At 47.1% G+C, this 25294-nt stretch overlaps 3 protein-coding genes and 1 non-coding gene across 7 annotated transcripts; 1 reads left to right on the top strand and 3 right to left on the bottom strand.

The window, feature by feature from the left end:
* Positions 1-2513: 2513 nt before the first annotated feature.
* Positions 2514-2586, bottom strand: TRNAR-ACG (transfer RNA arginine (anticodon ACG)). The gene has a single exon. It is a non-coding gene; the product is annotated as a tRNA-Arg (tRNA).
* Positions 2587-4200: 1614 nt separating this feature from the next.
* LOC117862718 (transcription factor BHLH6) lies at positions 4201-6664 on the bottom strand. The gene is made up of 4 exons (XM_034746218.2): positions 6514-6664; positions 6175-6403; positions 5645-6073; positions 4201-4614 (listed from the first exon to the last, which is right to left on the bottom strand). Exons 1-4 carry the CDS (start codon positions 6579-6581, stop codon positions 4516-4518), a joined length of 825 nt encoding a protein of 274 aa, XP_034602109.1. The 5' UTR covers positions 6582-6664; the 3' UTR covers positions 4201-4515.
* A 1887-nt stretch (positions 6665-8551) lies between these two features.
* LOC117862732 (transcription factor BHLH6) lies at positions 8552-10947 on the bottom strand. Of its 4 annotated transcripts, none has more exons than XM_034746230.2 (4): positions 10569-10947; positions 10212-10455; positions 9693-10115; positions 8552-8962 (listed from the first exon to the last, which is right to left on the bottom strand). In XM_034746230.2, exons 1-4 carry the CDS (start codon positions 10931-10933, stop codon positions 8861-8863), a joined length of 1134 nt encoding a protein of 377 aa, XP_034602121.2. In that variant the 5' UTR covers positions 10934-10947; the 3' UTR covers positions 8552-8860. The 4 variants fall into 4 exon arrangements, with proteins under 4 accessions (XP_034602121.2, XP_034602122.1, XP_072151019.1 ...); XM_034746231.2 differs by having other exon boundaries at positions 10212-10452; positions 10569-10720; XM_072294918.1 differs by lacking the exon at positions 8552-8962 and adding an exon at positions 9073-9363.
* Positions 10948-18905: 7958 nt separating this feature from the next.
* LOC117864608 (L10-interacting MYB domain-containing protein-like) lies at positions 18906-20208 on the top strand. Its single transcript, XM_034748736.1, has 3 exons — positions 18906-19211; positions 19305-19419; positions 20201-20208. The coding sequence occupies exons 1-3, from the start codon at positions 18906-18908 to the stop codon at positions 20206-20208; spliced, it is 429 nt and encodes a 142-aa protein (XP_034604627.1).
* Positions 20209-25294: the final 5086 nt, after the last annotated feature.

The following is a 25294-nucleotide window of genomic DNA, read 5'->3' on the forward strand; positions in this document are numbered from 1 at the left end:
GTAAAGGATGACCTAAGAGGTCTGCGACAATGGGCCAAGAATAGCGAAAAGGGCCACCCCAGTTCGTCGGCATTCTCTTAGCGGGTGGAAGTGTTGGCAGAGGCAGACCTAAATCTAAGTTAGGGTAGTCCCATTCCATTTTATCTATGGGCAGTTTCTATAATATCATATCAGTAAAACACCATATAGGGAAACTAGACCCCCTCAGTTTCTTCATGTGCTGTAATTCCATCCGTCCTCTCCTTTCTCTCTCCTTGTGCAACTGGCAACCGTAGAAGGGCAAGACCAAGCAAACAGGCAGGCCGCGGGGCCATACAAAATAGTGCTAAAGTATCAAAGTGATGACGACCAAGTCTTAATCAACTCAAGCAAGTCTATATCAAGTGAGCTCCAATTTCAACATGACCCTACAGGCTTGCTCAAGTTTCAAATCATCAAAGTCTTCATCTTTTATGCTTTGTCAACTACTCAAGTATAATTGAGCAACATCCCAAATCTCGCGAGTGGTGGTGCCCTTGCCACCTCTTGACTTCTACCAGCAACTAAACATGGCTAAGCAATTATATAGAGATTCTACCATTCATACTTTTACTAAGTAAGTTGGGCTAAGACCAAGAGTTGACATGACTTCTACCAACAACTAAGCATGGCTAAGCAATTATATAGAGATTCTACCATTCATACTTTTACTAAGTAAGTTGGGCTAAGACCAAGAGTTGACATGCCTAGTAGGTTCTAATCATTGCACATGTCTAAATAGACCAAAGGTCATGCACAACCATTAATAGATAATAGCAATTCACATTTAAAAAATAGAGTTGAGATACATAGGCGCCTACCTGAGATTTAGTGCTCCAAGAATGCAATACTCTAGAACGTCATCCTCTAAGAAAAAGATGAATGCATGAATTAGAAGTTATGCTATGAATGCACATGCATATGCATATGAGATGCTATGACTCCTGAGAAGTCAAGGTTAACATGACTCAAGGTCATCAAACAAGCAATCGAAGATTAGAATGAGAGCATACAAGCATAACATTGGGTGAAGGTGCCAAAATGTGCACATAGCTTTCCAAGACAAGTTGTAACATAAGGATGTCATCAGAATTAGTTCTCTACTTTTTGTTGTCATATAACTAATATTAACTGACATGCCACAACATACACAAAGCATCAACTATGGGAGTATTTCATGATTGTTATCAACATTGAAATTGAGCAAGATTATACAAGCTAATAGTATAATACAAGTATGACCAACTTTATAAAGTTTAAGAACTAATGGGTAGCTAGGAACATCACTTCTTAATTAAGGGTAATAGAATCATCCTGTAAGTTAGAAGGTAGCTGTTATTGTTGTACTTAATTAAGACAAGTATCATAAGATTCTTGGAGATTTCTAATTACAAGCAACATTGTGCATTTGTTTAACAGGTAATTAAAAAGATAAACACACATCTAATTAAACTAGACAATTTGGTAATTAGTTTATTAGAAAAAAATATTTTTAACAGGTACTAAACATCATGATAAAACCAACAAAATTTGTTTCACGTTAGTTCAATCTATATTCAATTTTATATGAATTATGTAAGATGATACATGTTGATGCACTTGAAACAAAAGGCTGACTGGACAGTATACTGTGCAGTACCTGCAGACAATGCGCCCTTAGGGCTTGGACTCCGCGGGTAAAGCCCCAACATGCTCCAGAAATACACCAGTTTGGTGTAAACTTTAGAACTCAAATGTGGACTGTCCGGTGTCAAATGGCGGATATGTCGTCGTACAAAGACTTTTGGTAAAACGTTGTGAGCAAAAATCAACAATGACAAATATTTTAATACTGAGCAATAAACTTTCATCAAGGACATTTCATATTATCCTTTTCTCTTATCCACTTCAATTTATCTTCTTATTTTCCTTCTTAGAAATGGAGGCAATTAAATGGCGCCATGGAAATAGGGCTGTATAAGAAGGGAGCTTGATATACAGGTGGGCAATTGTAGAGATTCTTTTTTTTTGGACGTGACAATTAAGAGGGGGTGATATGGTTGGTTTATTTGGCTCCAAATTTCCTCCGCCCAGCTCAGCTCCCCTCGATCTGGCGATGGCCCACCCTGTCACTGTTCACGTACTATATCTATGCTTCCCTACTACTATCTCAACTACACATCTCTGGCTAACTTAATCTCTACGAGTAACTTAGCCGGACACTAGTCCTTAGTAGACAAAGGTGCTGAAATTCGATTTGCTAGCTACTCACCAAGCATCAACACAGGTACTAATCCTTGACCATCATTCCCAAACTGGGTTCCATCAGGGTCTCATGGAGGAGGACAAAAAGCGATGGGAATTAGAGAATGGCCTTGGTATTTTATTTAAACAAATGCGTGGTATTCCAAGTTTTTTTTGAAAAAGATGGGCCTATGAAAACTAAAACAGCGTGGTAGTCTAATTTTTTTTTTTGAAAAAGATGGGCCTATGAAAATAAATAACAAAAAATCAATCGACTCCGCTGGGGATCGAACCCAGAATCTCTGGTTCCGTAGACCAGCGCCTTATCCATTGGGCCACGGAGTCAGTTGACAGGAAGAAAATCCGTCAAATATATATCACCGTGTTGATGTGAACTAGCACGGTGAAAACAAACGGCACGGGCTTCGATCGAAAAGGAAATGCCCTCGCGACTAGGCCGACAAGCGCAGCACATGGGCCAGGGACAGGCCGCGTGCCCGATCATGTCTCACTCGGTAATCAAGGTGAGCGAAGTATGCTCCGGGGCACTCAACTCACCGTGTCGCTCGCAAACAGAGGAGTCAATTAAGAATGATGAAACACATGTGGCTGTTTCATCTGTTCATTTGGGCTGGTCCATTTGGTGCATGGTGCATTAATGATGGAACACACGATGGTGCTGCACTATGCGATGATCATGTTGTCATTGGCAATTTAGCAATTCTAGAATCTAAATACACTACTCGCAAAAAAGAAAAACACTGTGCTTGTACATCTTGTTGAAACAATATACGCTTAAACTTCTGTAAAAACTAAATTAAATATACATATGTGTACCTGCAGGGTGTAATGTTTATAAAATAACTCTTTTACCAAACACTTATAAAATGGTTGCCACAGGTTAAGGATGGTAATGAAAAAAGAGACACCATCCAATTTATCTCTGATATCACCCACTGATGCAAATTACACCAAAAGAAAAGAAAACTACAACCCATGCATGCCTGCGGGAACGGCATGTCACCGATAACGTTTCTAATCCAAGCGTGCTTCCTGAAACAGTTTATCTAGTAAGGTTAACTTCCTTCCCCTTCCTCAAATTGAAAGTTTGAACTCATAAAAAACAATTAAGTCGAAATTTTCAACTAAAGATTTTGAAATTTAAAGGACTCCTAACTCGTTGCAGTGAGGCTAAAAGCTAGCTCCATACTAGACTTGAGCATAAAGCGGGCTGGGCAGGTTGAAATTTTATGCCCACCACCATTCCATGTGCGCATTGTCAGACTGGAACAAGGTTTGGGCTTACTGTTCTTTTTTAATTCAAAACTAAATAAAATAAATATGTTGGGCTAGGCTTGGGCCTTCGTGAAATTTTTCAAGCTTGTGTTCTTCTTTCCAAGCCCGGTCTTGCAAGAGCCGTTGGCAGGCCGAAATTGCTCAATTCTACTCCACACTGGACCTCCATATATATGCGTCATACTGGCATGAATGCTTCATTTCTTTTGCTCGTGGTGGAGTTGGATGGGCAGTGTATGATAGAAAGAGAGTGAAAACGAGGAACTTGATTATTTTATTTGTTATCAGATAGTGATGGGGTAGAAGGCTTTGTTCAATATCTTTTTCCTTTTACAATTTGGCACCCCTAAGAAGTGATGAGCTTAGAGGTACTTTAATGTCTAAAAAGGAAACTCATACTTTTGGACTACTCATAAAAAACAAGGGCCCTCAAAGAAAAACTAAGGAATTAATGTCCCTTAAAGAAACTCATAAAAAAAGCAAAACCAAGGGCCCTCAAAGAAAAACTAAGGAATTAATGTCCCTTAAAGAAACTCATAAAAAAAGCAAAACCAAGGGCCCTCAAAGAAAAAGAAATGCAAAACTAAGGAATTAATGTCTAAAGCATCACATACTTTTGGACTACTGTTTTCAAACATGCACATTAGCCATTGCGTGCCAAAATTCTCTAAAGGTGAGTCCCCTTGTTATTCATTACCATATACTTGTAATAGTTCGGAAGCATATGCCATGCCATTCTCATGAAGAACTAACATGAAGTCCATACGTTCTTAGTCTACACTCTACTACAATCTAAGCTCTTGAAGTACTGTTGCCCCCTAGAAAAACAACCATCACCTCCCATATGCATAAGGGGGATGTTGAAAAAGGGGCAGCACATATAGCAAACACAACATACTCCTTATGAACGCGGGACGGAGTTGACGATCGATAAACTAGACGGCAAACCATCGTAGCCTAGTATGGTTAGCCCTCCTTCTAACAGCTCATGGAACTAGGGGGGCTTCTGGTAGCGTCGAGCTGGGTCAAAGCAACTTCAATCATCTCCTTCATCCGGACCTGATCAATCTGATCTACCTGAATGCACAAGAAAAAAAAAAGAAAAGAAAAAGAAAAGTTAGGTTCAATCAACACAACCAAATTGTCATGACCATCCCCCAAGCAATGCAACTTTCCACTATTAATTTTAAAATTTGACTGAATTTTGAAAAAAAAACACAATTGGTGGAAAATTCGCTACTGATCATGATGCATCACTATAGCCGTTCTAAAAAAAGACGCATCACTAAAGCTAAGGGTGCTCCCAGAAATTTCCAACTAAACCACACGCTAACCATAGCAATTGTCATGTAGTAACAAAAAAAAAACAGAGAGAGGACAATGACTGTAGTTGCAAATGATACGCACAAGCCAAGAACTGGCCTATCTCAAGCACGTGCAGCTCGTGCTCAACGTGGAACGAAAATAAACGCAATCGCGACTTGAATTGGGAAAGAATTTCTCGCGTTAGTACGTCATCGAGGACGAAAAGCATCGGGCAGCCAGAGCAAATTCTCTGGTGCGCCGAGACTCCGAGAGCACGTGCAAGTCGTTTTCATCCAGGCGTGTGGGTAGGCGGGTGGGGAGCAACCCCGGGCCCCTCCCTCCCCCTCCACTCGATCAAATTCTGCAGCTAAAACACGTGCTGTTGGCGGAGCCATGTGATCGTGATGTGCCCAGGGATTCCAGCTGATTCTCATGTGATCCTTCCTCTCGCCGGCAACCAATCGAAATTAGCACGCCAAAAAGATGACGCCGATCAAGAAGAGCACCAAGTCACCTGCCGGATGCTTTTGCATCTGCAATCCGGTGACGTGGCGTAGTCAGTACGGAACAGTATCCTTTTTGACTCCCAAACTTTCTACCAGAAAGCGAAAAATGGAGGTCAGGGTAAAATGGAGGTCAACCCGTAAAAGCGGAGTAGTACGCCCCATGACGTCAGCACGCCCAGGTCATGTGGATCGTCGTCCGGAGGAAGAAATAAGACAGACAGAGCAATTTCGATCGATTGAATTGAAAATCAGGATGCGTTGCCCGCCGGCGACGGTGGCGATCCGCGCGTACGTACCTCGACGAAGACGGTGTGCATGAGGCACCCGGCGACGGCGGTGATGCTGGCGGTGATGACGCGGAGCCGGAGCTCCTCGATGGCGCGGCACACCTGCGCCATGGCGTCGCGGCGCTTGGCGCACGTCACGCTCACCACCAGCAAGCGCTCGCCCACCTCCGACACGCGCAGCTCCTGGACCTCCACGGGCGGGGGCGGGGGCGGCGCGGCGGCGACGATGGACGGCACCGACCGCGCCCGCTTCATCTTCTTCGTCCGCTCGGCCTGCAGGAGGAGGAGGCCCTCGTCGTGCTCGAAGCCTTCCTCCGGCGGCGGCGCGCCACCGCCGGCGGACTCGAACGCGCGCACCTCCTGCAGGACCTGCCGCTCCTCCGCCTGCAGCTGCTGGATGTACTCGATCGCGTCCTTGATGATGGATGCCTTGTCCATCTGCAAAATAAATTGAAGAAGAACGTCTTCGATCTTCAGAACATTTGGTCCTTGGCAATGCCGACAACGGCCATCCGTAACAGTGACTAAGTAGTCAGTACCTTTGTGATGTTTGGCACGACGCTGCGCAGCGCGTAGAGCTTCTCGTTGAGCTTGCGGCGACGGTCGCGCTCCACGATGATGCTCTTGTTTCCCCCCGCCGCGGCGCGGCCGCCGCCGGACGCGCCCTTGTCACCCGCCGGAGCCGACGACGAGTGGGAATTATTGGACCCGTCCGGCGAGCTGGAGTCGTAGCAGGACATGGCGTCCTCCTGCGCCTCCAGGTAGATGCTGCAGCAACGGTATGGACCCCAGTCGGTCAGCTATCACCCATGGTCATCGGTCAGCGGCAGCGCATTCTGTTGCCGGCGGCGCAGCCGCAGCGATCGTATGGGTCGTACCTGAGCTCCTCGTACTCGAGGTAGCGCTGCGTCTCCTCCCAGTAGCTGTCGCCCATCTCGGCGTCCATGGCGTCGCCGGCCTCTGGTTTTCTCTTGCTGGAGGCGGGACTGAGCTGCTCCCTGGTCGCTCTCCAGCTGCTTTATAGGCTCCGGCGCGTGGCGCTGCCAGGTGGGGCCGTGTCAACTCCATCAACGCGGACGCGCTCCGCTCTCGACTCTCCTGGTCTCCCCATCCGCGTAACGACCGAGAGTGGGGAAGAATAGAAAACGTGCCGGAAGGGCCTGCGGTGGGCCCGGAATGTCAGCCACACGCCGAGAAAGTCCACTCCACTCCCACTCCCCCGTCGCGAGGGCAACGTGCGCGATTAATTAATTTGGAGCGCTAATCTTTTCTTAATCCTTTTCAGACATGTGAGCTTATCTGCTGATTCCATAGCTTCATCTAATCGATAGAGTGGACGATTAATCACGTGATGTTGGGATGTCCTTTTCCTCGATCTGTACATTTGCCAATCAAACAAAACCCGATAGATCTTGAGTAGGGGCCAACCTTAAGAGCAACTAAGTTTACAAAAATTAAATATGGTCAAATTTTGCTAACTCCCTGAACACCATTTTTTTTTGCTAATTCCTTGAGTGAGAACCAGTGCCCTCGCTCAGCTCTCTGTAGGCCCACCCTTTGGGTAAGGCGTGTATTCTTGAAAGTAAGTATACTTGCAATTTTGTATATATGTGAGTGTGTGTTTATTATACAATGTTTCATAAAATTAAATATGTATCGGTAAAAGAACATTATGAAGTTTTCACCTTGTGATGCTTTTTGTAAAAGTAATTTTGCAAACATGTTAAAAAAAGACTCGGCTTACATTTTTTTTTAGAAAAGACTCCACGCGACTGCGAGTAGTAGCTCACGGGCTCTTTGTGAGTTCCACACGGGCTCTTTGTGAGTCCCACATGGAACGATCGAGGGCAATTGAAATCTTATGCAACGAGTCAACGACAAAACGAGCGCACACGCTTGTATAAAGCAATTTTCAAGTTTGAACTTTTGTGCCCTTGGGCTTGGAGTTGGGGGAAGATAAATCCATGATCAAAGGATCAAATGGAGAGCTGTGTCGGAAGGATTTGTACGTGCCCGATATAAATAAACACATATAAAACGGAAAACATTAATTTCATTCTGAAATATATTTTCGTTCATTCCTTTGCCTAGGGAAAAAAAACATGCACATGAAGTCTGTTGACCTTATGTGTTGTGAGATACATCGACGTGCTTCCAGTGCAAAATACTGTAGGAACAAAAGAAAGGAAGCGAGCACCTGGAACAAAAGTTGTTTCGCCGTGCACGACGTGCCGTTGGACTGAGCGGCAACTAGACCGCGAGGCATCAACAAAAGCGACGCTGCGACGGCACTCTGTTTTTTCCGCACGCCCGGCCCACACCATGTTGGTGGTGTAGATGCATGTCCGCGTGCGATCCTGACCTGACCAAAAGACCTCGACAGCGAGAGTCTCGAGTCCGAGAGGATGCAAGGTTCGAGAGACTTGTTTTATTTTTATCTTTTCCTGGTCGTTTTGAGAGACCGGTATGAATGAAGGCTAGCTAAACTCTCTGTTTTTTTTGACCGAAAAGGCTAGCTAAACTTTGGTAACGGATCTCGTCCTAGATCTTTTCTTTTATGCGTCGTTGAAGCGGTGTTTTCGCTGGTTTTCCTTAAGAGGACATATTTTATGGATTTTTTGTTCTTTTGTTCAATCCATTCTTTTAAGGCTTCTCTGTTTCGGATGCCACTTACGGAGGAGTGTGTTCATTTTACCTTGTTAGGAGGGGTCAATAGTATTAGAATTTAAAACTTTTAGTGCAAATTTGCATTGCATTTTTTAAGAACAGATAGGTTTGAATCTTCTCAAAAGCGCACAGCGTAGTCAGTGTAGGGCATAGTTCTACTAAACTAAATGGTCCAAGGAAATCTAGCATGAGAATATTTCTCTAAATACCGTATTTAGGTATTTAGATTCAAAATACCAAAGGAGCCTATTAAGAACTTTCAAAAATTTAAAATAAATATTAGGGATTGGTTTGGGTTGCGCTATATCTATTAAAGAGTATACAATAATGTAACCACTTGTGATTTGGAAAGACTCCTAATTCGCTACATCTCATATAGCCCTTGACAACCTGGTAGCACAACCATCAGCTCCTATGTACACAAGGGGCATTGAGGGAAAAAAAAAGCAGCATGGAAAGCCCACTCTTTGGAAGCATCGGTTGACTTGGTGAATTACATGTCCTCAAACAACCATAAGAGCTTCTTCGTGTCAATTCAAGACTTGGACTATTCTCCTCCTAATAGCTCATCACACTTGGTGGGCTCCCGGTGGTGGTGTCGAGCTGCGTGAGAGCGGCCTCGATCGTGTGCTTCATCTCGATACGGTCCCCTTGATCCACCTGAAAAAAAAATTGATCAATTTTAAGTCAAGCTGTCCAAATCATTGCATATTTTCACTGAATTCAATCGGCATCATAAGACCCCTCGAAATTTTGAATCAATCACGTGCTAATAATAATAATAATAATAATAATAATAATAATAATAATAATAATAATAATAATGTCAATTAGGGCGCATGATTTCTCAACGAACCACTCGCTAATCAGTATCAGGATTCGAGCACGTGCAGTTCGCGCTTGACATTGTACTGGAGAATCAAACATGTGGAGAGGAATTTGTTGCGGGGCACTTGATATCTCTGCTTCACATGAGTGGGGGAGATTCGATGCGGAGGCGTGGCGTCCTGTCTCCTCTGCTCCGTTCTCCTCCTCCCACGCCGGCCCACCGGATCTCGCATCTGAAGCACGTGGAGTTGCTGTCATTGGTAGCATCAGCACGTGATTTCGAGTGACGTGGCGTTCGTTTACTTTAGAACAGCCGCAAATGGAACAGTCCGAGCCTCCGAGGATCCTTTTCACACTCCACGTCTCCCCCTTTCTACTGTTGCTAGTCCACAGTACGCGGTGGGATGGTAAGAGTCAAATCGCAGGGTCAAACCTACGAAAGCTACGGCCCGTGACGTCATCGCGCCCATGTCACTCATCCCCAACCGTCCGACAGCTCCCAGGCGGAACGAAACAGGGTGTTAATGTGTTATGTAGAACGGATGGAAGAAATGAGCTTTACCTCGACGAAGATTGTGTGCATGAGGCACCCCGCGACGGAGGTGATGCTGGCGGTGATGACGCGGAGCCGGAGCTCCTCGACGGCGCGGCACACGCGGGCCATGGCGTCGCGCCCCTTGCCGCACGTCACGCTCACCACCAGCACGCGCTCGCCCACCTCCGACACGCGCAGCTCCAGGACCTCCACGGGCGCCGGGGGCGGCGGCGCGGCGCCGTCGGCGGCGATGGACGGGACCGACCGCGCCCGCCTCATCTTCTTCGTCCGCTCCGCCTGCAGGAGGAGGCCTTCGTCGTACTCGTAGCGCTCCTCGTCGCTGCCGCCGGCGGGCTCCAGCGCGCGCACCTCCTGCAGCATCCGCCGCTCCTCCGCCTGCAGCTGCTCGATGTACTCGATCGCGTCCTTGATGATCGACGCCTTGTCCATCTGGATGCCGGTCACAGCATTGTAATGTCGTCAGAACATTGGACCAAATCATTAACTCATTCCCGGCAATGCCGCCGGCGATCATCAGCCACTGACCTTTGTGATGTTGGGCACGACGCTGCGCAGCGCGTAGAGCTTCTCGTTGAGCTTCCGGCGGCGGTCGCGCTCCATGATGATGTTCTTGTTGGCGCCCGCCGCGCCGGCACCACCCGCCGCCTTGTCGTCGTCCGCCGCGGTCACCGTCACCGCCGGCGCCCAGGACGAGTTGGACATGGAGCCGTCCGGCGAGCTGGAGTCGTAGCAGGACAGTGCGTCGTCCTGCGCGCCCAGGTACATGCTGCTGCAATGCAACGGCATTCAAATCAGTCCCCCCCTCCTTTCAACTCAAATCCCACAGCAATGGCGGCGTCGCGCGCCGATGGATTGATGGCGGACGAGGCGGCGAGGGTGTACCTGAGCTCCTCGGATTCTATCAAACGCTGCATCTCCCAGTAGTACTCGAAGCTGTCTCCCATCTCCATGGCTGCCTCACTACTCTGCTCTGCTCTGTATTTGGAATGAATTCTTGGTCGCTGCGGGAGTGATGAGCTCACAGGTCGCCCTCCAGCTATCTTATAGGCTCCGGCATGTGAGGCTTGCAGGTGGGGCCCACCGCAACCGCACAGGACGCGGACGCGTCCCTGGTCCCGGGTCTCCTCCGCGTAACGACCAGGAGGGAAACGTGCGGGAATCCTGGAGCGCCCCGTGGGCCCGCCCTGGCAGCCTGACGCGCTGAGGTCCTTGGCAGCGAGTTCAACGTGCGCAATTTGTGTGTCCATTATTTTGACATTCTCGCTGTCCGTATTGATTGCCTAAACACAACTTATCTGTTAGATCATACCTGCGCAACTTGCTTCTCATTAGAAGGATGATTATGCGATTGTTAAGTGATTACGAAGAACTAATTGTGATCACGTGAGTTGTTATCCTGTGTGCTGTTGATCTCACCTGCTCGATTATTGTATTATCACGAAGTGGTCCATTTGGTCCCAAGAGTGTATGGGCGTGGAGAAGGGAGGGAAACACGACACTGTGAATTTTCTCACGCTTAGGACCACATTTAAACACATAAAACATCTGCATCGGGTCACGTACGGATAGAAAGAGTGAAAGATTATACCCAGACGTGATACGGTAATACGGTGAATATATATAAATTATATATTTAAAGAATTGTATTAGCATGCCTTCGGAATTAAGAATTGAGGATCTAAAGGATTGGAGCGTAGAAGCGGCTGGCCGTCAATTCGGCCACGCAGCAGCTCATCGGTTCGGCCTCTCCCTCGGTTGATTCGGCCTCGCAGACCGTCAATTCGGCCGTGCTTCTCGTCGATTTCGCCGCGTAGCTTGTCAATTCTCGGCCGCGCACCTGGTCGATTGGCCTCACGGATGGTGTCGATTCAGCCGCGCACGGCCGGACTTTGCTGCTGGGCTGACTAGAGCCACTTCCGTAAGAAACCTGGCTGGACCATGGGAATTTTATTGGGCTACAAGAGGCTTTTTGGGCCACGGCCCTAGTGGCCCTAGGCCCATATCCGCCCCTGTGGATATGGGTGCATGTGTTTCTGTGGTCATGGCAGGCTGAGGCAAGCTGTTGAGATGGAGACCTCTTCTTGCCAGGGTTTCGATGTTGGCAATGAGAGGGATGGACACAAACCTCACACCTGGAAATTAAGTCATGTTGATGAGGCAAAATGCATGCGTCATCCTCGATTTCGTCACGGGTCGCGGTCGCCATCGAAGTGCTTTGTTTTTTTTTGTCCATTGGCTTTATTTCCCGATGGTTGTGTTGCATCCAACATTTGGTGGCACAACGTGCGTTCGCTATCTTGGAAGTTGACATTGGATCGATCCTGCTAGGGTTGTCATTACCGAGTTGTTTGCTGGTGACGAAGCAAGTGCTGTGCAAGAGGAGGAATTAACCAAAGGAATAGAGTAACAGGACGGTGTTCCGAATTACTTTGGCTCATTTTTTCCATAGCGGCAAGAGCAAAGTGATTTTAATTTCTTTCACACTTTTGCAGTTTTCTAATTTTGATATTTCTCTAGTGTGTGACCATTTCCTTTCTCCATGCTTGTTTGAGCTCGGAGTCTCATTTGGTGAAGCTTTGGAATCTTTCTCGTGGGCTTGAGCTGCGCTTTGTGGCAAGCCTAGAAAAGCGTGGAAAATATATGGTGAAAAGTATGGGAACCACTACATAAACACAAGTTTTATTTAAAAAACTCCGAAATTACTAAGATGAAACAATATTATCCAACTATTAAACTTTGAACATCAAAAGCAACTTCACCGTTTAACCTCTGCTCTATCCATTCATTTGATTTCCCTCGTACTCATTATCATCCAGCCAATTACTGCCTCTTTGTCCATCAACGCCACCCGCATCTTGCCCCATCCTCGCCGTCGCCCAGGCGCTACGCATCTTGTCGTCCTCGCCGTCGCCCAGGCAAGCGCTCGTCCTCCCCGTGCCTAGCCTCATACCCGCTTCGAGCGCTAGGCCACAACGCCTCTGGCCGCCATGAGCAGGAGTGTGTTCTCCTCTTCTTCTCATTTTCATCCACCTCCCTTCTATAATCCACTCCAAATTGTTCCAATTAAGTGCAAAATTGAGCTCCAAATTGCTAGATGTGGAGGTCTTAGTTCCGGACCTGAAGGGAATGGACGTCATTAAGAGGGGGTGTGTGAGAGCGGTAGTAGTGCGTGGTGAGCGCGGGGAGGGTTGGCCACGCGGGCGACGGAGCGGTGGCGTGCGTCCGCGCCGCTGCCGGCAAGCGCGCTGTGTGGGCGGGAAGAAAAAAGAGCAAAGCCTGGATCTCGGATCAATTGCAGTAAAGTTTGAAAACTTTTTGCAAAATTATCAAGACATATTCTAAGAACTGCAGGTTGATTATGAAAAGTTGAGAATTTTTTTTTGCAAAACAACTGCTAGACCATTTGAAACAGAAGTTCCATGGCGGGCTGCCACCTGACTTTATTCTGCCTCGACACGTCACTACTCTACCACATGGAACAAAAAGAAAACGACGAGAAAAGAAGCGGCACGTGAAGCAGAAGTGTTTTGCCGCGTGAGCTGCAGCTGTGGGCCTGTCGCATGCACGACCCGACTCGCTACTGGGCGAGGCATTTTCTTTTGTCACCATGTCCAACTGTCTCGATCGCCAAGCATGTTCTAGAATCACTTTGTTTTTTCCTAAATTGCACACTGCAGCTCCGATTTTCGGCATGTGACTGCGCGTGTGATTGTGGGAAGCTGACTTCTGGATCTTCGCAGGTGAGTAGTCTGCTCCAAGTTTCCGACGACGTGGGTCCTGGATTTAGTTTGTTTATTCATTCATAGTAAATAATTTTTCCCTTCTAATCTAAGCTAGCACCGTCTGAATTCAAGCAACGTGAGGTCCATTACGTACTGATTGTTCTAAGTTACTATGTTACTGTACACCGTACAATAGTATTTCATCACTATTATAATCTTGAAGAAAAATCCTTTCTGCCACCGTCATGGTCATTCCGATACTATGGCTATATAACTTTGTACAAAACGGAAGGTATCCAAGTCTCCATGGTGTAGCTAAATTATAGTGCCACGACTCAAGAACCATTTTGTAAAAATAAAGAAAAAAGTTCAAATTACTTCTTTGAAGTATGGACATTTCCATTCTATAGTAAAAGAAAGCTTAATTTGTTATCATATTAAAGATGCTTGATATTTTAATTGCATAAGAAAATATTAAAATTATTTAATTGCATAAGTAAATATATTTTTTTGAAATGAAATGTGCAGAATAAGCAAATATTAAAGTTTCAAAAGGGAGGTAAAGGACAAACTTTACTGGGTGTCTAACTAATATTTAGTTCAAAATGCTTGTATCATATGCAGCCATTAGGGCCTATGAAATGGAGCTTGCCCCAAACCATCCTAGGACCGCCGCAGTGTTCATGCGTGGTTACTGTTCACACGAACAGTAACCGCATTGTGTTGTTCACGGCAGCCCTAGGTGATGAGGACATCACCATGGTGGATGCACATGAGCTTTAACCTTCTCCAAGTTACAGGTCGTCACCAACATGGTTTTCGCGTTCGATTTGGATTCATCAGACCATCCTGGATGGAAACGACGATATCTCCTGCATACGACATCGAAACGAAGCGTTCTTTGATGCGTTGGAAAGAAGACGACGAAGGCTTTCATTTGGTTCTGGTCCTAGATCTAGAAACACCATGGATCATTCTGTGTGACCACAACAAGGTGCTGCAGCACCAGTTTTGGACCACGTTGGCCTTGTATCGTGTCGGGCCTTGTGCCCATATTGTGGGCGCCCCCTGGTCACCCCCAATCCTAGCTCGCCCCTTTGATATAAACTCAGTAGCCACCACATTAGAAAGTTGGGTTTTGTTTAGGTCTAGTTTTCCATCAAGAAACTGAGATTGATTATTGTAACTGTGGCGACAAGTCCTTTTACTATAATCTAGGGCCATGTTCTTGTTCTCCTCAACTGTGTCGATTAGTCCTTTCGAATTGAGAGCTTGAACCTCTTACTCAGATCTATTTCATATACATATGCAATTTCAGATTGCGTGTTTATACTTTCTTGCTTGTGTTCTTCGATTCGTTTGCAGGGAAAAGCCTTCTTGGCGAGGTCAATCAAGTTGTGCTTGGTTGATAACCAATGAAGCTGCGGTGTAGTGGTTGCAGGGGTTCAAATCATGTCTGATTAAAAGCCTATATCATTAATGTCGAGTTCTCCACCAATCGAATTACCCATACCTATCGGAAGATCGGGCTGGTGCTACATCACTAGGATTAGATTTATTATCTAGAGATAAGATTATATTGAGTTAGTTAATTAATTGTAGAGTATAGTTTTTTAAGAAGTCAAGTCACCTCGTCTATACAAGGATGGGACTGAGAGTGCCTACCTCTCCTCTCCTTGCCCTTGTGGTGCAGTCGCCAAGCATCGGTGTGGTCACGTCACTTGGGTTTAGGGCCATCTAAAGTATAACCATGACACTTCACACTTGGTATCAGGAAAAGCCGATCCTACCCATGTAGCTACACTCTTATCATCATCATTAGCGTCGCAGTTGGTTTCACCATCGCCTTCACAATGGGCATCCCTACTGGAGCCGACAATGGTGCTTCCTACCAAAACATCGACCTCGACCGCGCCTTTGCTGATCTCACCGTTTATATCCCATAGGGCAGTGTCCCATTGCGTGGGGGTGGTGAGATCAACTTGGTGTGACTACATACCCTATCATCTGGTGTCACTCGTTCTCAACATTGGTGCCATTGATGGTTTCGCCGTTACTAACCGCATGGGCGACACCACTAGGGCCATCCTTGGCGCAACTGCGCCCTCGTTCATCCCGTTGCTAGCGGCAAGTGTCTTTGCTGATGCTATCCCCACATGCAACACTATCGGGGCCAAATGTAGCATTGTAGCAATATGCTATAGTAGATAGATCGATGACCACTAGTAGCAACGCGGGCAAGATATTCTAGACAACCTGGTGCTCTCAAGTGAAAAGACACCGACACTTCAGCATGTCATCAACGTGGGGATTTCTGGGCTGCAGCCATGGCCACCGCCCTCAAGCTGGGATTTCTGGGCTGCAGCCATGGCCACCACCCTGCAGCTTGAGGACGAGCTACTCAAAAAGTAGGGGGTGGAATGTCATAGGCAGCCCATTAGGGCCCATGAGATGGAGCTACCCCAAACAATTCTAGGGCCACTTCACTGTTCATGCACGGTTACTGTCCACACGAACAGTAACAACATGGTGCTATTCACGGGCAGCGCTGATTTGTTATTTATAGATTAAGATTATATTGGGCTGGTTCCTTAATTCTAGAGATTGTTTTCTTTGAAGTCAAGTCACCACATCTATATAAGGATGGGATTGTATCTCTTTTAATTAAGCAAGAAATGGATCAGTACTTCCTATCTCTCCTCTCCCGGCCCTTGTGGTGCAGCATTGTTTGCGCCACTTGGGTTCAGGGCCATCTATAGTATGACCATGACAGTTTGATATTATAATTGCAAGATCAAAACACAACCTTTACAAGATCAGCGCACGGCCTTTCAAACGAAAAACAAATAACAGGTTGCACAAAGCGAGTTGAAGGACAAACTACATAAACCAATCAAAAATAAAGAATCTACTCCATTAAATCACTTTTTTCATGTGTGAATGATTTTCACTACTACAAAATAATATTTAGTTGCTTATTCACGTGAACCTAGGGAGGGAACGTCTATCTATCTTTATTTGCTATCTTATATCAACCTTTGCTACTTAGTTTAGTTTAGTTTAGTTTGTCTCTCTACACAACTCATATTTGTTTAGTTTTCTTAGTAAGATTAGTATAAAGTGAGCTAGTACAACATTCCACTTGTTTCATGGATTGATAAACCTTGGAGGATTAGTCTGGGAAAAGCTACAACTGATCCGTGCACTTGTGGTTTACAAACTAGCGTGCTAACTGCCACCAACAATTATTTAGCTGAAAAATGCATTTGGAGTTTTCTATATAATTTTTGCTTTATCAATGTATTATATAATGTTAGAAACTATGATTTTTTCATGTGATAAATGAAGTGTTGACGAAATAGTAGAATACCTATATTAAGAAGAATAGATACCCAAAGTGCATGTGTTCCGGAGGAATTTGTGCCAAAAAATGGGATCGAAAGGGTAGGGAGCTTCAAGTCAGGCTTGACCTAGAAGCAACCCAATCAGATGCATCACCTGCCCAAAGCAGGCTATGGGAACAAAGTGCTCAGGATCATTCAGTGTAAGGGAGTTCAACAGCCCGTTTGGTAGGCTGCGGCTTCTCTTTTCCGGCTGGGCTTTTCAGCGGAAGCCGTTCGGATGGCTTCGGCTGCTAGTCACGAGCGGAAGCCGTTGGTGTGACGATAACGCCGCACCGACGCGCCAGTGCCTCCCTCTCGCCCCCTCCGTCGCTTGCTCCCCTCCGTCCCTTGCTCGGATCCGCCGCCGCGGCTCCCTCCGCTCCCCGCTCCGTCCCTTCCGCCTGGTCTGCGCCGCCGGCGGGCCCTCGGCGCGCCCGCTCCGTCGCGCTCGCCCGCCGCTCCCTCGCTGCCGCGCGCTCCCTCGCTGCCGCGTGCTCGCTCCGCCGCTCCCTCACTGCCGCGCGCTCCCCGCCGCCGGTGAGGCGTGGAGTGGCCCTCTCCCTCCCTCCAATCCGGCCGGGCGACATTGCCGTTCCTCCCGCTGGCCGCCCCCTCCGTCCCTCGGTCCGGATCCGCCGCCGCCCGTCCCTCCGGATCCGCCGCCGCAGCTCCGAGCCGGCGCACGCGCTGCCGCTGCCGGTGGGCCGTCGGGTGGAAGGACCGTCTGCCGCGCCGTCGCCCCCTGCATCCCCTTCGCTCACAGGTATCGATGCTACCCCATCCGTATGCCGCTAGTGAATGAATGAAACCTGTTAGACATTTCACTAGATATAAGATCTGGTCAAGTACATACCTTAATGCTTATTGTTGCCCATTGTGATAAAAGGAAGGCCTCAAACTAGGATTGAGGTTATTTCATAGGTTATTCCTTACAGCAAGCGTATCTGAAAGTGAAACATCAGGTTATAGCTTGATTGGTTGATTTAATTTCTCCCCTGGTTTTGGAGGCATACTTTCTTCTCCCTGTTTCCCTGTTACATACTAGACTACTTCATAGTTAGCTAACATAAGTAGCAATGGAAAGTTTAAGCGAACGTGGGTGGAATTATGCGTTTTCTCATGATATTTGGACCTTTATTTCCTTTTCAAGTATGCAAGTATTGTTTTAGATATACTGTGAGAAGTTTGCTGAAATTGTACAAAATATAAGTATAAATGCAGTATGAATTGACAATGTCTTAGAGACTTAGTTGGAGTAGACAGTAGCCCTTTGACTGCACCAGGATTGTCAGCTAAACTAAAAAGGTCCTGATAACATGCACTTCCTGATTTTTACTTGGATCTTAGAGCCAAGTCTCGTGAATGTTTGTAAGCTGACTATCATTCTATCATCTGAAGACTGCATATTTCCTGATCTGTAGATTAATCAAGAATATAGAATGTCAAGTGCAATTGTGAGATCTTGCATTTTTTTTCTGAAGACGCAGGAGCAAGAGACCTTCCATTTGGAGGTTTCAGTTCTAAAGCTGCACCAGTGCTTATCTTTTTAAGATGCATCTTCATGGAAGAGCTAGTGAATTTAGGTTCCATCAATGTTTGGCTCCACATATTGAAGTTGTGTATTAGTTTATTTTTTGTGCCTTCAAAGGTTAAAACTTTCAGCGCCATTTATTCAATGTAGATGAAAGATAACAACTGTCAGGGGCAAGTCAGATGGATTCTTTAGAATTAACACCTTAGCAGAAACTTGGTATTCCATATTCGAATCCAGTTCCCATGTTGGTCGAGGTTTCTTTATCTTGTGGATTCTTTTCACCTCAGATATGTGTAATCTGACCTTGTGATTTCTTTTTGTCACCTTTCAGGCTTCAGGAGGAAGGGTGCAAGGAACACAACACTGAGGCAGATTCAAGGGTGCCCACATTGGCATCGTCATCGACTGGTTCCTGCTCTCCCCCCCCCCCCCCGTGTGCCCGTACAATTTCCGCCACAAACGCCACAAAGCACCTGCTAAGGCAAGTAACAATTTCTTTATTTTACATTGCTTAGTTCTGTACGTAGGTCGTAGTTGTCCATAGATCGGTGCCATATAATTGCAGCTCCTGTGTGCTCAGATGAATAACCGTGCCAGCTGGGATGAGCCCACGACAAAAATTTTGCTGGACTTGTGCATTGAACAAAAGAACCAGCTCAACTGGAGCGATAGATGCCTCACTAAGTTGGGATGGAGGAATGTGCACTCCAGGTTCAGGGCAGAAACTGGATTGCAATTGGGAACGAAGCAGCTGCAGAACAAGCTCAGCAACTTGAGGAGGCAATTCTTCGCCTGGCGGGCATTGGAAACCTCATCTGGTTTAGGGCGCGACACACAAACTGGTGGTGTGTCTGCTGATGCCACGTATTGGGAGCAGGACCAACAGGTACGGACTTTGCGACGGCCCTAAGTTACTGATCGTCTTACTTGTACTGTTTTGTTTGCGATGCTGATATTTTACTTTGATGGGTCATTGCAGGACACCCAGGCGAGGTCACAGTCGAGTTCTGTGAAGCCTCCACCTTTCCTCAACGAGTTGTTTGAGTTGTATGGCCACGAACCCCAAGACAGGGGCACCTTGCTGACGGCCGGAGGTATTCGTGAGGACACACCTAGCATGGGACTGAGGGCAATTTCGTGGACTTGGAGCAGGACCCCGCCCCTGCTAGTAGTGCTCGTGTCAGTGCTCGTTCCATGTCAAAAAGGCCGGTCCGAGAGTTCTCTGTGGACAGTCCTACCAAAAAAAGAAGTGACAACTTGGAGCAGTACATTAGGGAACTATCTGAGAGTGTGGCCAAGCGGAGCCTGCTACGTGCGCCGAGTATCCATGACCAAATCTCGCGTTGTATTGAGATTCTAAAAGAAGATGGTATAGAGCAGGGGTCGGATCTTCACAACCAGGCTATGTTTTCATTTGGGCAGAGCGCGGAGTGTCGGTCCACGTTCATGGGGTTAGACACAAAAGATGCCCGATTGAGTTGGATCAATTTCTACTGGAACATGATGCACAAGAAGTGATGGTGGCCTGCTTATTTGTTAGCTTAGTTGCACTTGTGTTGTGTTGAACATTATTGTTAGCTTCTGTAACTAGTAGTGATCGTTGAACCTTTCTATGTGCTCCGAGTTGAACATTTTTAAGTTAATGATCGTTGAACCTTTCTCTGGTATGTTAGTGGTTGTTTCTGTTCAGGTGTATCTGACTGTTGACCATTTATATTAGTTAGTTGTATCTGTTCATGTGTACGTATAAGTTTTGTTGCTAAGTTACTTTGAAATTAAATTACGTTCAATTTTTTTGCAAACTAGTTGTACCTCCTCTTAGTATACAGAACGTTGTTCACCTTGTCTTATAAGCTGTGTTTTCATTTTCGACAGGTACTTGAAGTATGAGTGGTGCAGAGGAACACAACAGTGACACCGGCAGCGACAACAGCTCTGTGTTCGATATGAAATGTTTAGGAGGAGCTGCAGCCGCATATGCGGAGCTTCGCAGCATTCAACGAGCTAGACGGAACCCGCCAGTTGAGCTGCCACGCCTGACGGGTCGGCAATGGGTGGAGCTGAACCTCCGGGACAGGAGGCGGTGCTTCGATAATTTTCGTATGTATCCCAACACGTTCCTTCAGTTGCATGACATGTTGGTTAGCAATCATGGGTTGAAAACGTCGCAAGGGGTAGAATCTGTTGAGGCGTTAGCTATGTTTGTGTGGGCATGTGCGACACAGCAGGCTTGCCGTCAGATTAGAGAAAGGTTTGACCGGAGTTTGGACACAGTTAGTAGGAAGATGGCGCATGTGGCGAATGTAATGTATTCGTTTGCCCAGCAAGTCATCGCTCCAAAGGATAAAGCGTACTCTACGGTCAATCACAAACTGACCCAATATGCACCATTCTTTGATGGATGCATAGGTGCTCTAGACGGTACGCACATTCCAGTAATTGTTGGGCGTGAGTCCCATGTGGATTTCCTAAACAGAAAAGGATGGACGAGCTTCAACGTGTTAGCCATATGCGATATGGACATGCGATTCACGTACGTAGGAGCTGGGATGGCAGGCTCGTGTCACGACATGGCGGTTTTGCGTGACTGTATGTCGGCAACGACGTACCCACATCCACCTGCAGGTATGTGACTTCTAAGAATGGCACATGTAGCTGGACTTGGAAAATGTGGTGCACTAATGTTGATTATTTGTGATTACCTGCAGGCCGCTATTATTTGGTCGACTCGGGCTACGCCGTTCGCGAAGGGTATCTGGGCCCGTATAAAAATACGAGGTATCACCTGGAGGAGTTTACTAGAAGGGCAGCGGACACATTGGAAGAGAAATTCAATTTTCACCATTCCAGTCTTCGCAATGTGGTGGAACGCGCATTTGGTGTCCTGAAATCAAGGTGGCACATTCTGCGGGAAGTTCCACTATATTCAAGGGAACGGCAAACCAAGATTGTTATTGCTTGTTTCGCATTGCATAATTATTTGCTGGACCTTGCCAATGACAGTTCTGCAGGATCGTCCAGGGCGCGAGAACCGGACTATGCGGTGTCCGAATGGGTGGCAGCTAATGCTACACCTGATATGGGCAGTGTCCGAGATTGGATTGCGGCGGAATCTCGTTGATGTAGACGCGGGATGTATGTTGTGTACGTTCATGTTGTAATTTGTATGTACGAAATTGTAATATGTTGTGTGTAGGTTCGTACCCTCGAGTGTGTTTGTTATGTTTGCCGGCCACCATTTACATGGTGTAGTTGCATTTACCGTTACAAATTTTATTTTCGAACGTAGCAGCGCATCCGTAGGGAAACCACTTTGGAAATTGCTAAGGATAAGCTGTCACCGCTCCCTCGCTCCTATCGGTACAGGAACAATTTATTTTCTGTTTTTTTAACAACCTTAAGTATCAACAATTCTCTTATGATTTGTAGTCCCACATCTTGTAATTATTTCATTTTGTAAAAAAGAGTACACAAATTAGACTTGATTAATTGGTTTCCTGCATAAATTTCATTTGTAACCGGACTAAGTTTAACCTTGGAAGTCATGTGGGCCAAATGGCCCGTTACCAGGCACACCCGGCGGGCCAAAAGGCCGTTAACAGGCTTAGCGGCGGCAGCAGCAGCAGCTGCAGCGCTGCAGCAGCGGCAGCGGCAGCCAGCAGCCGCAGCCGCTATAAGCGCTGCCGAACGCGCTGGAACCGCGCACACCTATTTATGTTGGGTGCTCTATTCAAGACAGAAAAAGGGACATGAAATAGATGACCTGCCTTGGAATAAAAACTGAAATTCATCTACCGAGATTACTGAGATTTTATTTGCCACAAACCCTCATGACAGCATCTACCTCTTGCTCGAAGCAGTGCCTCACTTCATCTAATCGAATGCGTGCTAAATCTGAATGCCTACTGACAGAAGATGTGCCATAACCAAATTGAGGCTTTCAGTTTAGAATAGAACAAATACTGGCACTTGGTACTACTGCTGCTCACAACCACCGATTCGGTATAAAAAAAATCTAAGACATAAGAGATGAGAAGACACATTTGAATGGATTGACCAGAAATGTTTGAATGTATACATGGCTCTTTAAAAAGGGAATTATAATCATCAGATGGGGAAGACCGGTTCGACCTTGCCCCTGCGTCGCTCCCCTTGGAGCGGCTCAGGCGGAACCCGAGACCGCCGCCGCCGCCACTTCCAGCGCCGCCTTCCCTCCTCGCCGTCACCCGAGCAGCCGCCGCAAGCCCGCGTGGCTGCAAGGAAGGCGACGGCAAGGCTCCACCACCCTCCTCTTCTCCTTTCCTCCCCTAGCGCTCTCCTTGGTGGCGACCATGGCGGAGGTGGCGGTCGCCGGCCGGTCGCGGCTAGATCCGCACCCCCGGCCGCCGGATCCGCACCCTAGGTCGTCGGATCTGCATCCCCGAGGCCTCAGCGTGTCGGGCATTGCGGCAGCGGCGGCAGGTCCGGCTACGGCGGCGTGCCCCGCCAGCGGCCTCCTTCCACGCCGGTGGAGTTTCGGCTGGGCCACGACAGTGCCGGCGTCCATGGCCGCATCTGCGGCTCGGCTACGATGGCATGCCCCGCCGGCGGCCTCCTTCCACGACCGGCAGAGCTTCGGCTGGGCCACGGCGGCACCGGCGTCTACGACCGCATCTGCGGCTCGGCTACGACGGCGGCAGCGGCCGGTGTGGGCGCGGCTGCAGCTGTGCCCAGCCGTGGCGGGGCCACCGACGCGCGGGGACTAGCTGCGGCAGCGCTCGCAGTGGCATCGTGGCCTGCCCCTACGTCGGGCGGGCTTCAATGTGCTGTGTAGCGGTGTGTTGGTGGCGTCATGGTGGTGTGGCTGACAACGGTGTGCTTGGGCGCATTCCAGCGTCGCGGTGGTGGTGTCATTGGCTGCGACTGTGCAGAGGCTCTCCAGCAGCGCCATGGTGGTGGGGCTGGTGGTGCCGGCCGTCTCTTTTCATCGTGGTGACGATGCGGGTGAAAATCCATCCCTCCTTGGGACGGCGTCGATGGCGCCATTGGCGTCATGTCCTTCCTAAAGGTAACGTCGGGCATCTTTTGTGCGGCCTTGGCTCATGTCTGGCTTCCATGTCGGATGAGGCGAGTGAAAATCCAACTCAGTTTGGGCTAGCATCGACGACATCTTTGACATCTCGACCTTCTTAAAGGCGATGTCAGGCACTTCCAACAAGGCGGCTTGCTTCGGCGATGGTGGCTCCTGAGAGGATGCTTTCTTTCTTTTCCTTTCTTTCTCTTTCCTTTTTTTTGATAAAATAAATCCCATCTGTGGTGTTGGTTGTGTGGTGGCCCTGTCGACATCCCAATCTGACTGGGCAGAATTCGTGGAGGTTCGGGTCGATGTCCCAATCCGATTGGGTGGAGTCTTCATTGAGGCTCGTGTCGATGTCCCAATCCGATCGGGCAGGGTTGAAAGAGACCCGGTTGATGTCCCAATCCAACCGGCAGAGTTGAGTGAGTTGTGCGTTGGTGTGGTACGGCGCGGGTTGATGGCCCAATCTAACCGGTCGGTGTTATTTCTTTGTTGTTTGCCCTAGTCTAAGATTAATATAATCGGCAGCTCTCCTGACTGGTTCGTTCAAAAAAATCATTAAATGGGAATGTGCAAGTAGTACGAGGAATATATCAGATATTTTCTCCAGCAAATCAAAGGCTACTACCAAATACGGTTGGTTTCTATCCTCAGTTAGAAACAGGTTAATATGATTTGAAAACACTACTGATGAATCAAGTAGGTATGTGGTCTGCAAAATCTCTCCAAGTGTGGATGTAATAACCGGAACAGAGAGAGGACCTGACCGTGTCTGCCTGTTCCCCGTCTTTATTCTACGGCCGACTCCTGGTGGCAAGACGAAGCTGTCCTTTGAATATTTCATTCGGCTGAGAATTAGTTGTTCTACGAAGATGGTGATTGGACGATCAAAGTAATTGGATTTGTGCCGGGTTTAGTACATGCCTTGATTACTTAAAATCCGGGTCCGATAATGATCAGTTTAATAAAAATAAACAGTGGCCAGGTTACGTGGAAAGAAAGGCGCACGCACAAGTATATGCTCTTTCCTTGTCGACTCACCATGCACCCTAAATGAACAACTAACGCTTGCGATGGAGACAGACGGCATCGATGCACCGAAGCTTAGGAAGTGTTTGGATACTAGGTACTAAACTTTAGCAGTATCATATTAGATATTCGGATGCTAATTAGGATGACTAAATATGAGCTAATTATAAAACTAATTGCAGAACCCCTAGGCTAATTCACGAGACGAATCTATTAAGCCTAATTATTCCATCATTAGTAAATGGTTACTGTAGCACCACATTGTCAAATCATGAACTAATTATGCTTAATAGATTCGTCGCGCGAATTAGACTCCATCTATGCAATTAATTTTGTAATTAGCCTATGTTTAATATTTCTAACTAGTATCCAAATATCCGATGTGACAGGTGCTAAACTTTAGCGGGTGGTCTCCACACCCCTTTAATTAATTGCACAAAGATGAATGCATATGGTATAATTGTGTATGCATGGTTGTCATCGACACACAAGAGGCAAAGTTGCATGAGATAGATCAGGAGCCGTCAATCCAAGACCTTGACCGCGTCGTCATCGTCTGGCATTACATTGACTCATGGTTCAACTCTTGTTTATCCCGGGTTGCCACCGTCGGGTAGCCTTAGCTCTCTCGTTATCCTGGTTCGTACCTCAAAGGCTTTGATGATGAATAAACTAAATAATGCAAGCTGAGTTTGGTAGCGATCGCCTTACATTAATTCAAGTTTTTCCTGTGTTACTAGCTAGTTTTGCTTACATGTTGTGACCCCGATGGTAACTTTGATTGTGGTGCCTAAGTAAATAATAGATGGAATGCTTTATATTATGTGCTACTCCTATTTAATTTGCTACCCTCGTCTTTTCTAGATTTATGATAGAGACCCACG

The sequence above is a fragment of the Setaria viridis genome, chromosome 7 (genome assembly GCF_005286985.2).
Source record: "Setaria viridis chromosome 7, Setaria_viridis_v4.0, whole genome shotgun sequence".
NCBI classification, from domain to species: domain Eukaryota; kingdom Viridiplantae; phylum Streptophyta; class Magnoliopsida; order Poales; family Poaceae; genus Setaria; species Setaria viridis.